The following is a 14235-nucleotide window of genomic DNA, read 5'->3' on the forward strand; positions in this document are numbered from 1 at the left end:
GAATATAGAAATGATATTTCAAAAGGACAGGTACAACACCTTTTATACATTGTTTATTTTTTTCACATACAGACAGAAGTAATCGATGACAGACACATTCAGTGAACTTTAACAGATAAAGAGATTAAATGAAATCATGATGAATATAATAAATGTGATGTTATAGATTTAAAGAAGCACAGAACCGTTTCTTTATAATTCAATCGTTACAAACCGTCATAAACAAAGAGAAGAAAACAGCCGTTTAAATTTGGTGACAGTTTGTTGAGTCTCTTTGAAACAGTTTAATAATAAATCATTCACAAAGTTTGGTTTGAAATCGTCACATTAAACAGCAGCAGCGATTCGTTTGGTCTCATTCTGCCGGACAGAAACTTTGAAAATAACGTTTGAGAGAAACACCAAAAGAAATGAAATGGTAATTTCAGTAACCACAGACGTGTTGAGCAGAGCGTCAGCTGAATCGTCTACAGCTCAGGGAGGCCCGGCATGGGGAACTGACCGGCGAACGCCTCGACCTCTGCTCGGATCTCTGCCACTCGCTGCTGAAACTTTTCTCCCTGAGCGAGAGCGGAGACGAACTCCTTCAGCGTGGCTTTAGGATCCAGACTTCTCTGCACCTCCAGTGTCACAACGATTCCTGCAGGAGGCGACAGAGAGGCAGTAATCAACAAACTGTCATAGCATCAGTTTAAGCTAATGCTAACGAACAGGAAGCTGTAAAGACTCTGAGTAAACGTGTTTGATCTGTACCGAGCAGTTACCATGACGATGAGGTTTACAGACTTTAAAGAAATCATTACCTCTGTGGATGAACTCTGCCACCTTCTTAAAGTCGTCCTCCACCAAACCTCTAGAGGTGAGAGCGGGCGAGCCGAACCTCAGACCACTGGGACGCAGAGCACTCCTATCCCCTACGCACACGCACACGCACACGCACACGCACACGCACGGTATCATTTGGGTGCCACAGGTTAAATCCCCTTTTTTGATTTGGGCCCTGCCTTAGGCCCAGAGAGCACCTCATGCTGGGCTGTCTGTGTTTGGCCCCGGTCCAGATCCTGCATGTCTGAGGTGGAGATGACTCAGGGTCAAACCTGAACCTACCTGGACAGGTGTTCTTGTTACAGGCGATGGCACAGGCCTCCAGAACCTTCTCGGCTCTTCCTCCATCAGTTCCTTTGCTGCGCAGGTCGAGCAGGATCAGGTGGTTGTCTGAGCCACCTGCACAGCATTAGAGAGGAGGGGGAGAAAGAGTTTGAGTTTTTAAAACTTCATTTATTCTGATAAAAATCTATTTACATTCCCATTTTTGGGATACTGTCACAAACTACAATATGTCACAAAAATATGGATTCACATTAAAACATCTGCAAATATGATTTCAGAGTCTTCCAAAGAAAACAGTACACCATCATCGTCCCATATTTTTTCAAAAACATCCAGCTCTTCCATTTTAAAATAATACTTGTGTTCCAACAATATTTGAGATTTAACAAGGTTCTGAAACACCACAACACAATCACATCTCTGTCCTCTTTCCATTCTTTCTTTTCTCCTGAGATAAACTGCCAACTTGACCAAAAAGGAAATTCAGCAGCCGACCTTTTTTCTTCTTTTTTTTTTTACTGTAAGAGAAACCAAAAATGAACATGAGGTCAGTAAATTGTTCTCCATAGGACATTACGAGAGTATTCAGTATCCCAAAAAGAGATCTCAATCTAGAACACTGTAAAAAACAATGAAAAATTGTCTCTCGTTCAGAGCAAAAGGGGCAATTATCTGAGACAGCAGGATTCAACACAGAAACAAAAGCATTAACAGCCACAATTCCAGGTTTGACCTCAGATTTTACTTTGAAATACTTTCTCCATGGTGTGTCTGCTCTATCTTTAAGTTTCTCTTTATTTAACCCCTTGACACATCCCTGATAAAGTGTTTTCCCATTCACAGAGTCCAAAGGCATCCAAACCTTCCTGCTCTCTTCCAGAGGGCCCAGTCCTTCAGACTTTGACCTCACACACATCCTGGGAAAACAGTCACAATCCTCAGGTTTCAGTTGTCCGTTAAACCATTTCTGTAGGAGAACTCTGTCCTCTTCTGACAGCGCCTTTCTGAATTTCTCCAGCATCAGCCCGACCACTCGAATCGATCTGACCTCCAGTCTCCTCGCCACGGTTACAGCATTATCCAAATTAGCTCCAGCCAGTTCTAACAGATGTTGGACTGTAGTTATTCTTTTATTTGTCAGAGTTCCAGATGTCATCAGCGCCTCTTCCAATGAAGTGCCCAACCGAGAGCCCTTCAGTATGGGTTCCTTCAACAGCCAATGCAAGGATGTGTTTGAGCCCAGACGCCCAGTTTCCAACAGCCCCCACATTTTAATAACACTCACATAAAATGATGGCAAACAACTCAGATTCAACTCTGCACAGTTCATAAGAAACATGTTTCTTCCAAATCCTAAATGACCAACAAGACCAAAGATAAACTCAGCCACGTGTCTCCAGGGTAAATTTAGAGGTCCATAAAGAAAGCTTTGTAGGACCTGCAGTCTAAAAGCTGCCTTCCTACTTGCCAGATGAACCAATCCCTGTCCTCCTTCCTCTTTAGGCAAAAATAAAACACTCTGTGGTACCCAGTGTAATCTATCCCAAAAGAAGTTTACTATGATACTCTGGAGTTTCATTAACAGGTTTGCTGGAGGTTCTAACACTGACAGGCGATGCCACAGGGTGGAGGCCACTAGATTGTTAATAATAAGTGTGCGCCCCCTATAGGACATTCGTGGTAAAAGCCACTGCCATTTCTTTAGTTTGCCCTCCATTTTCTCAATCACACCTTCCCAGTTTTTCTGAACCTCAGACTGACATCCTAAAAAAACACCTAGATACTTGATGCCATGTGTCACCCATTTAAACCCATCAGGTAACCTTGGTTCATTCCCTCGCCATTTTCCTCCTAACAAGGCTGTACTTTTACCCCAGTTTACCTTCGAGGAGGAAATTTCCCCAAAGCACTCTGTGATGTGAATAAGCTTTTTGACATCACTATTATCTGTTACAGCAACCATGATGTCATCTGCATATGCTGACAGATGCATGGGTATAAGATTCTCCTTTAAATTAAACCCTGTTAACTGTTTTCTTATCTGACACAACATGGGTTCAATGGCTATAGAATAAAGCATGCCAGACATTGCACAGCCCTGCCGAATCCCTCTATTGATATTAAAAGGAGCGCTTAAACCACCATTAACCTTCAATACACTTTCAATGTCACGATACAGAGTTTTTATCAAGGCAATGAAACTGGGGGAGAAACCAAAAGCCTCAAAGGTGTTCCACAAATACTTATGCTCCACCCGATCAAATGCCTTCTCTTGGTCAAGAGAAATCAGACCAAACTTAACATCTACCGAGCTAGAGACTTCCAAATAATCTCTAATGAGGGATATATTGTCCCTAATTGATCTGCCAGGGATGCAGTATGACTGATCAACATGTATTACTTGCTCCCTCACTTTTCTTAATCTATTGGCCAACACTTTGGAAAAGATTTTATAATCTGCACAAAGCAGACTTACTGGCCTCCAGTTCTTTATTTCACAAAGGTCACCTTTTTTAGGCAGGACAGTGAGGACAACTCACTCAGAGAGAGAGAGAGGAGAGAGAAAGTGGAGACAGAGAGAGAGAGAGAGAGAGAGAGAGAGAGAGGAGAGAGAAAGTGGAGACAGAGAGAAAGAGAGGAGAGAGAAAGTGGAGACAGAGAGAGAGAAAGTGGAGACAGAGAGAGAGGAGAGAGAAAGTGGAGACAGAGAGAGAGAGAGGAGAGAGACAGTGGAGACAGAGAGAGAAAGTGGAGATAGAGAGAGAGACAGTGGAGACAGAGAGAGAGAAAGTGGAGACAGAGAGAGGAGAGAGAAAGTGGAGACAGAGAGAGAGGAGAGAGAAAGTGGAGACAGAGAGAGAGGAGAGAGAAAGTGGAGACAGAGAGAGAGGAGAGAGACAGTGGAGACAGAGAGAGGAGAGAGAAAGTGGAGACAGAGAGAGAGAGAGAGAGGAGACAGAGAGAGAGAAAGTGGAGACAGAGAGAGAGAGGAGACAGAGAGAGAGAGAGAGAAAGTGGAGACAGAGAGAGAGGAGAGAGACAGTGGAGACAGAGAGAGGAGAGAGAAAGTGGAGACAGAGAGAGAGAGAGAGAGGAGACAGAGAGAGAGAAAGTGGAGACAGAGAGAGAGAGGAGACAGAGAGAGGAGAGAGAAAGTGGAGACAGAGAGAGAGGAGAGAGACAGTGGAGACAGAGAGAGGAGAGAGAAAGTGGAGACAGAGAGAGAGGAGAGAGAAAGTGGAGACAGAGAGAGAGAGGAGACAGAGAGAGAGAAAGTGGAGACAGAGAGAGAGAGAGAGAGAGAGAGGAGACAGAGAGAGAGAGAGAGAGAGAGAGGAGACAGAGAGAGAGAGAGAGAGAGGAGAGAGAAAGTGGAGACAGAGAGAGAAGAGAGAGAGAGAGAGAGAGAGGAGAGAGAAAGTGGAGACAGAGAGAGAGACAGAGGAGAGAGAGGAGACAGAATGTCACTTCCTCCTACACTGTGACATATATAAAGATTTAAGAGAGGCTCCATCTCTTTATATCAAATGGATTTAAGAAACAAACTTCTGGACGTCATGAAAACTGAATTTAAAACTTTCTGTTACCATGGAAACAAACAGATTTCTTAGACAACGAACATTGGGCCATTTATTGATTTGAATCATCAGAGATTGTAGATTAAAATACTTTGGCAGAGGTGACATCATTATGACATCATCATGACATCATGTTCTGTTGACCTACCAGTGACAATCTTATAGTCGTGGTCGATCAGAGCGCTGGACAGAGCTTTGCAGTTAGCCAAAACCTGCTTCTGATAGGCTCTGAACTCTGGAGTCATGGCCTGTTTGAGAGCAACAGCGACCCCTGCAGGAGGGAAACAGCTTCATGAGAAACACTTACTTACAGACACTAAGATGACGTAACGCTCTGAGATGTACCTGCGATGGCATGGTTGTGAGGTCCTCCCTGCAGCCCTGGAAACACCGCCTGGTTGATCAGAGACTCCAGGTTGAACAGAGTCTCTTTTCCTTTAGCGTCCACGCTCCGCACACCTGGAGGAGGACCATCAGAGACGGACAGGTGAGACATGAACTACACTAAAAGGACTTCTGGATGCGGCGTCCTCTTTAATTCTCACCTTTCCTATAGAAGATGAGTCCCGCGCGGCAGCCTCGCAGTGTTTTGTGTGTTGTCGTAGAAACGATGTCACAGAATTCAAAAGGTGAAGGTACGACACCTGCAGCCACCAGCCCGCTGATATGAGCCATGTCTCCCATCAGAAACGCTCCGTTCTCAACAGAGATCTGCTTCAGACGAGGGTAGTCCAGATTTCTGGAGTAACAGCTTGTTCCTGCAGAAGACCAAGAAGGAGACCAAGGACACCAAGAAGGAGACCAAGAAGAAAGAAACGAAGGACATGAAGAAGGAAACGAAGGAGACCAAGAAGAAGGAGAGTTTTTCAGCTTTGTTTGAATTTACACCCAATTGTGCTAATTTAACAAAGTGTGTGTGTGTGTGTGTGTGTGTGTGTGTTAAAAGGACCTGCGATGATGAGTCTGGGGTGGAACAGTCGAGCGTTTTCTTGCAGTCTGTCGTAGTCGATGTATCCAGTTTCTGGATTCACCTGAAAGATGAAGTCACAATAAAACAAACACAGAAGAAAGTCCCTCTCTGATTGGATCCAAGAGGTATGAATGTGGGATGGTTCTGTACCTTATACGGCATAGACTCAAAGAAGATAGACGTCGCTGAGATTTTCTTCTTCTCTGTCATGAAGCCGTGTGTCAGGTGACCTCCGTCAGGTAGGTCCAGTCCCATAATCCTGCCATGAGGCTCCACGACGGCAGTATAGACGGCAAAGTTAGCAGGTGATCCTACGAAGAAGGAAACACACAGGTGAGAAGAAACACACAGGTGAGAAGAGACACACAGGTGAGAAGAGACACACAGGTGAGAAGGAAACACACAGGTGAGAAGGAACACACAGGTGAGAAGGAAACACACAGGTGAGAAGGAAACACACAGGTGAGAAGGAACACACAGGTGAGAAGGAACACGCAGGTGAGAAGGGACACACAGGTGAGAAGAGACACACAGGTGAGAAGAAACACACAGGTGAGAAGGAAACACACAGGTGAGAAGAAACACACAGGTGAGAAGAGACACACAGGTGAGAAGGAAACACACAGGTGAGAAGGAACACACAGGTGAGAAGGAAACACACAGGTGAGAAAGAAACACACAGGTGAGAAGGAACACACAGGTGAGAAGGAACACACAGGTGAGAAGGAACACGCAGGTGAGAAGGGACACACAGGTGAGAAGAGACACACAGGTGAGAGGAAACACACAGGTGAGAAGGAAACACACAGGTGAGAAGGAAACACAGGTGAGAAGGAAACACACAGGTGAGAAGGAACACACAGGTGAGAAGGAACACGCAGGTGAGAAGGGACACACAGGTGAGAAGAGACACACAGGTGAGAAGAGACACACAGGTGAGAAGAAACACACAGGTGAGAAGGAACATTACCAGTGCAGGGTGTGTAGGACTTATTAAAAACCTTACTGACTCATCAGCGAACAGTTGAACTCTAACGTGTGGATAAACAAAGACTAATTATTCATGGTCCTAAGATAGAGCCTTGGGGAACACCAGCTGAACAGGTAAGATGATATCTCCAATCTGTACAGCTTGTTTTCTACTTGGCACATGACTTCATCCAGCAGAGGGCGCTGTTGGAAAAGTTTTGAAAGCAGCACATCGTGCTTTACTGTGATGAAAGCTCGCTTCAGATCTAAGAAAACAGCTCCAATAGAACCGAACTGGTCGGATAAAATCTCGATGTTCTTAAGGAAATAACAGATGGGCGTCTCAGTGGAGTGACAAAAGTGACAGACTCAAACCTACACTAGGGGGAGGGGGGTATGACCATTGCTAAGATGTTCTATGTATACCCATTTCTCAGCCCCCTTAGACACAATAGGTAAAATAATTGTCAGCTGATAGTTCTCTCCATTTTCCTAGAATCTTTTCAAAGTTCAAATTCTGGTTTCGTGACACCCTTAAACCGAGAGAGGGGCGTGGAAGAGGTCATGATGAGAGGAAATTTACCTGAATATGGCTGCACGTTAACACCCCATTTCTCTGAGTCCAGACCATAAACCTCCAGAGCCCTCTTCTGGCAGAGTCTCTCCAGTTCATCTACATGCTCTGTACCACCGTAGTACCTGAACACATGAATCATAGCGACTGTTAGCTGTAATGCTAAAACAAACACTGTAGGAGGAAGCAGCTTATGAGAAGTAACCAATCACAGTTATGACTTATTGTGTACCTCTGACCAGGATATCCCTCAGAGTATTTATTGTTCATACAGGAACCCAGAGCCTCAAGGACTGCTCTGCTGGCAAAGTTCTCCGACGCTATGAGCTCCAGACCAAAAGTCTGCCTGTGCTTCTCCTTTTTTATGATGCTGAACACCTGAAACACAAACATGAAAAACTCAGCCCAAGACCCCCTACAAGAGACTTACAGGTAACACTACGAGCTGTACAGGTAACACTACGAGCTGTACAGGTAACATTATGAGCTGTACAGGTGACACTAACATTATGAGCTGTACAGGTAACACTAACATTATGAGCTGTACAGGTAACACTATGAGCTGTACAGGTAACATTATGAGCTGTACAGGTGACACTAACATTATGAGCTGTACAGGTGACACTAACATTATGAGCTGTACAGGTAACACTACGAGCTGTACAGGTAACATTATGAGCTGTACAGGTGACACTAACATTATGAGCTGTACAGGTAACACTAACATTATGAGCTGTACAGGTAACATTCTGAGCTGTACAGGTAACACTATGAGCTGTACAGGTAACACTACCAGCTGTACAGGTAACACTACGAGCTGTACAGGTAACATTATGAGCTGTACAGGTAACACTACAAGCTGTACAGGTAACACTACGAGCTGTACAGGTAACACTATTGAGCTGTACAGGTAACACTATGAGCTGTACAGGTAACACTACGAGCTGTACAGGTAACACTATGAGCTGTACAGGTAACACTATTGAGCTGTACAGGTAACACTATGAGCTGTACAGGTAACACTACGAGCTGTACAAGTAACACTACGAGCTGTACAGGTAACACTATACATGGGTTTATACAGGTGAGACATTATTGGTACAGATTTGTGTACTGCTTACAAACCTCAGCGTCGTTGACCGACAGCGGCTCCAGCATCATCTCGTTGTGTGAATTCCACATTTCTTTACTCACTTGATTTCCGTTTAGGAGAGACATGTTCGCTGCTCGTCTGTCAGGAAGAAAACACACCTGAAATATTTACCCAGAAACAAGACGAAGACGAGGACTGAGACGATGAAGACAGGGAGAACTCTTCTAACAGTATAAACTGAAGGCTGCCAACAGGTACGGTTACCCTGTGACACCCTAACTAACCCTGACAGGTACGGTTACCCTGTGACACCCTAACAGGTACGGTTACCCTGAGACACCCAAACTAACCCTGACAGATACGGTTACCCTGTGACACCCTAACTAATCCTAACAGGTACGGTTACCCTGTGACACCCTATCTAACCCTGACAGGTACGGTTACCCTGTGACACCCTGACAGGTACGGTTACCCTGTGACACCCTAGCTAACCCTGACAGGTACGGTTACCCTGTGACACCCTGACAGGTACGGCTACCTTGTGACACCCTAACTAACCCTGACAGGTACGGTTACCCTGTGACATCCTAACAGGTATGGTTACCCTGTGACACCCTAACTAATCCTGACAGGTACGGTTACCCTGTGACACCCTAACTAACCCTGACAGGTACAGTTACTTTGTGACACCCTAACTAATCCTGACAGGTACGGTTACCCTGTGACACCGTAACAGGTACTGTTACCCTGTGACACCCTGACAGGTACGGTTACCCTGTGGCACCCTAACAGGTAAGGTTACCCTGTGACACCCTAGCTAACCCTGACAGGTACGGTTACCCTGTGACACCCTAACTAATCCTGACAGGTACGGTTACCCTGTGACACCCTAACTAACCCTGACAGGTACGGTTACCCTGTGACACCCTAACTAATCCTGACAGGTACGGTTACCTTGTGACACCCTGACAGGTACGGTTACCCTGTGACACCCTAACTAATCCTGACAGGTACGGTTACCCTGTGACACCCTAACAGGTACGGTTACCCTGTGACACCCTAACTAACCCTGACAGGTACGGTTACCCTGTGACACCCTAACAGGTACGGTTACCCTGAGACAGCCTAACTAACCCTGACAGGTACGGTTACCCTGTGACACCCTAGCTAACCCTGACAGGTACGGTTACCCTGTGACACACTAACAGGTACTGTTACCCTGTGACACACTAACAGGTACTGTTACCCTGTGACACCCTGACAGGTACGGTTACCCTGTGACACCCTAACAGGTACTGTTACCCTGTGACACCCTAACAGGTACTGTTACCCTGTGACACCCTAACAGGTACTGTTACCCTGTGACACCCTGACAGGTACTGTTACCCTGTGACACACTAACAGGTACTGTTACCCTGTGACACCCTGACAGGTACGGTTACCCTGTGACACCCTAACAGGTACTGTTACCCTGTGACACCCTAACAGGTACTGTTACCCTGTGACACCCTGACAGGTACGGTTACCCTGTGACACCCTGACAGGTACGGTTACCTTGTGACACCCTAACTAATCCTGACAGGTACGGTGACCTTGTGACACCCTAACTAATCCTGACAGGTACGGTTACCCTGTGACACCCTAACAGGTACTGTTACCCTGTGACACCCTGACAGGTACGGTTACTCTGTGACACCCTAACTAATCCTGACAGGTACGGTTACCCTGTGACACCCTAACAGGTACTGTTACCCTGTGACACCCTGACAGGTACGGTTACCTTGTGACACCCTAACTAATCCTGACAGGTACGGTGACCTTGTGACACCCTAACTAATCCTGACAGGTATGGTTACCCTGTGACACCCTAACAGGTACTGTTACCCTGTGACACCCTGACAGGTACGGTTACCCTGTGACACCCTAACAGGTACTGTTACCCTGTGACACCCTGACAGGTACTGTTACCCTGTGACACCCTGACAGGTACGGTTACCCTGTGACACCCTAACAGGTACTGTTACCCTGTGACACACTAACAGGTACTGTTACCCTGTGACACCCTGACAGGTACGGTTACCCTGTGACACCTTAACAGGTACTGTTACCCTGTGACACCCTGACAGGTACTGTTACCCTGTGACACACTAACAGGTACTGTTACCCTGTGACACCCTGACAGGTACGGTTACCCTGTGACACCCTAACAGGTACTGTTACCCTGTGACACCCTAACAGGTACTGTTACCCTGTGACACCCTGACAGGTACGGTTACCCTGTGACACACTAACAGGTACTGTTACCCTGTGACACCCTAACAGGTACTGTTACCCTGTGACACCCTGACAGGTACGGTTACCCTGTGACACACTAACAGGTACTGTTACCCTGTGACACACTAACAGGTACTGTTACCCTGTGACACCCTGACAGGTACGGTTACCCTGTGACACACTAACAGGTACTGTTACCCTGTGACACCCTAACAGGTACTGTTACCCTGTGACACCCTGACAGGTACGGTTACCCTGTGACACCTTAACAGGTACTGTTACCCTGTGACACCCTGACAGGTACTGTTACCCTGTGACACACTAACAGGTACTGTTACCCTGTGACACCCTGACAGGTACGGTTACCCTGTGACACCCTAACAGGTACTGTTACCCTGTGACACCCTAACAGGTACTGTTACCCTGTGACACCCTGACAGGTACGGTTACCCTGTGACACCCTAACAGGTACTGTTACCCTGTGACACCCTGACAGGTACGGTTACCCTGTGACACCCTAACAGGTACTGTTACCCTGTGACACCCTGACAGGTACTGTTACCCTGTGACACCCTGACAGGTACGGTTACCCTGTGACACCCTAACAGGTACTGTTACCCTGTGACACACTAACAGGTACTGTTACCCTGTGACACCCTGACAGGTACGGTTACCCTGTGACACCTTAACAGGTACTGTTACCCTGTGACACCCTGACAGGTACTGTTACCCTGTGACACACTAACAGGTACTGTTACCCTGTGACACCCTGACAGGTACGGTTACCCTGTGACACCCTAACAGGTACTGTTACCCTGTGACACCCTAACAGGTACTGTTACCCTGTGACACCCTGACAGGTACGGTTACCCTGTGACACACTAACAGGTACTGTTACCCTGTGACACCCTAACAGGTACTGTTACCCTGTGACACCCTGACAGGTACGGTTACCCTGTGACACACTAACAGGTACTGTTACCCTGTGACACACTAACAGGTACTGTTACCCTGTGACACCCTGACAGGTACGGTTACCCTGTGACACACTAACAGGTACTGTTACCCTGTGACACCCTAACAGGTACTGTTACCCTGTGACACCCTGACAGGTACGGTTACCCTGTGACACCTTAACAGGTACTGTTACCCTGTGACACCCTGACAGGTACTGTTACCCTGTGACACACTAACAGGTACTGTTACCCTGTGACACCCTGACAGGTACGGTTACCCTGTGACACCCTAACAGGTACTGTTACCCTGTGACACCCTAACAGGTACTGTTACCCTGTGACACCCTGACAGGTACGGTTACCCTGTGACACACTAACAGGTACTGTTACCCTGTGACACCCTAACAGGTACTGTTACCCTGTGACACCCTGACAGGTACGGTTACCCTGTGACACCTTAACAGGTACTGTTACCCTGTGACACCCTGACAGGTACTGTTACCCTGTGACACACTAACAGGTACTGTTACCCTGTGACACCCTGACAGGTACGGTTACCCTGTGACACCCTAACAGGTACTGTTACCCTGTGACACCCTAACAGGTACTGTTACCCTGTGACACCCTGACAGGTACGGTTACCCTGTGACACACTAACAGGTACTGTTACCCTGTGACACCCTAACAGGTACTGTTACCCTGTGACACCCTGACAGGTACGGTTACCCTGTGACACACTAACAGGTACTGTTACCCTGTGACACACTAACAGGTACTGTTACCCTGTGACACCCTGACAGGTACGGTTACCCTGTGACACCCTGACAGGTACGGTTACCCTGTGACACACTAACAGGTACTGTTACCCTGTGACACCCTAACAGGTACTGTTACCCTGTGACACCCTGACAGGTACGGTTACCCTGTGACACCTTAACAGGTACTGTTACCCTGTGACACCCTGACAGGTACTGTTACCCTGTGACACACTAACAGGTACTGTTACCCTGTGACACCCTGACAGGTACGGTTACCCTGTGACACCCTAACAGGTACTGTTACCCTGTGACACCCTAACAGGTACTGTTACCCTGTGACACCCTGACAGGTACGGTTACCCTGTGACACACTAACAGGTACTGTTACCCTGTGACACCCTAACAGGTACTGTTACCCTGTGACACCCTGACAGGTACGGTTACCCTGTGACACACTAACAGGTACTGTTACCCTGTGACACCCTAACAGGTACTGTTACCCTGTGACACCCTGACAGGTACGGTTACCCTGTGACACACTAACAGGTACTGTTACCCTGTGACACACTAACAGGTACTGTTACCCTGTGACACCCTAACAGGTACTGTTACCCTGTGACACCCTGACAGGTACGGTTACCCTGTGACACCCTAACAGGTACTGTTACCCTGTGACACACTAACAGGTACTGTTACCCTGTGACACCCTGACAGGTACGGTTACCCTGTGACACACTAACAGGTACTGTTACCCTGTGACACCCTAACAGGTACTGTTATCCTGTGACACACTAACAGGTACTGTTACCCTGTGACACCCTGACAGGTACGGTTACCCTGTGACACCCTGACAGGTACGGTTACCTTGTGACACCCTAAAGATCTGTCCTGCTGTCTGTGTTGACTCTTCCTCGGAGTAAAGGTCACTCCAGGTCACTCTCTTTGATAACGTTCGCAGAGCGCATGACAACAATCAGTTAGCATTAGCATCAGTCCCTCTGACAGACAGAGTTAGCTCCTGTGGTGCAGCCTGTAAAGTGAACAAACGCCTCACCTGTCCTCTCACCTGTCCTCTCACCTGTCCTCTCATCTGTCCTCTCACCTCTCCTCTCACCTCTCCTCTCACCTGTCCTCTCACTATCTTTGGTCTGCTAAAATAACCGACTTCTTCGAGCATGACTGTGACGTCAGAGCTGCCGTTATGACACCGCGTGAGTGAAACAATAAAAAACATTTTTCTATTAAATAATAAAATGTTTGTACCTGTGAGGAGCAGCTGACGTAAAGTTAACGTGACTCTGAGACTAGTTAATGATTGGTTGGTTAATTAATTCCCCTTTTCAGAGATGATTCAGCTGCTGTTCAGACTCACGGAGCTTCTTCTTCTCAGGGATAAAGTCCGCTAAACTTTCCACCAATCACAGCACGCCTCCTTCTTCTTCTCAGGGATCAAGTCCACTAAACTTTCCACCAATCACAGCACGCCTCCTTCTTCTTCTTCTTCTTAGGGATAAAGTCCGCTAAACTTTCCACCAATCACAGCACGCCTCCTTCTTCTTCTTCTCTGGGTTTTTTATTGGCGGATCGCAAACAGCTGAAGGGTGCATACCGCCTCCTACTGTACAAGAGTGTGTATCGTTATGCCCCCCTTGTTTAATGTAAGAAGGTCCTGACAGCCCACTGTTCATATTCCATCTGTCGCTCTGATTTACTCTTTCTCTCTCTCTCATTTGCATATTTATTACAGTGTAAGAATCTATGGTCTACATTTTCCCTAGTTCTGCATCTTTCACACTGCTCCCTGTTCCCCAGTATGAGTCTCATTATGATGATGTCCTCCCTTCTTTCCTACTTTCCTCCCTTCGTCTCAGTATCCCGCAAACTTGATGTCTGGTTTTGGTGGATCTGGTTTTGCTGGATCTGGTTTCAGAATCATTGCCTGTCGTACGCGCA

At 46.9% G+C, this 14235-nt stretch overlaps 1 protein-coding gene across 2 annotated transcripts; it reads right to left on the bottom strand.

Moving 5' to 3' along the window:
* Window positions 1–36: 36 nt before the first annotated feature.
* On the bottom strand, window positions 37–14087 carry shmt1 (serine hydroxymethyltransferase 1 (soluble)). 2 transcript variants are annotated; one of them, XM_065964466.1, is made up of 12 exons: window positions 13655–14087; window positions 8327–8432; window positions 7434–7579; window positions 7211–7326; window positions 5809–5969; window positions 5638–5719; window positions 5234–5446; window positions 5034–5147; window positions 4837–4959; window positions 1108–1224; window positions 804–914; window positions 37–640 (listed from the first exon to the last, which is right to left on the bottom strand). In XM_065964466.1, exons 2-12 carry the CDS (start codon window positions 8417–8419, stop codon window positions 468–470), a joined length of 1449 nt encoding a protein of 482 aa, XP_065820538.1. In that variant the 5' UTR covers window positions 8420–8432; window positions 13655–14087; the 3' UTR covers window positions 37–467. The 2 variants fall into 2 exon arrangements, with proteins under 2 accessions (XP_065820538.1, XP_065820537.1); XM_065964465.1 differs by having other exon boundaries at window positions 13546–14087.
* Between the last annotated feature and the right edge of the window lie 148 nt (window positions 14088–14235).

The sequence above is a fragment of the Labrus bergylta genome, chromosome 16 (genome assembly GCF_963930695.1).
Source record: "Labrus bergylta chromosome 16, fLabBer1.1, whole genome shotgun sequence".
NCBI lineage: Eukaryota > Metazoa > Chordata > Actinopteri > Labriformes > Labridae > Labrus > Labrus bergylta.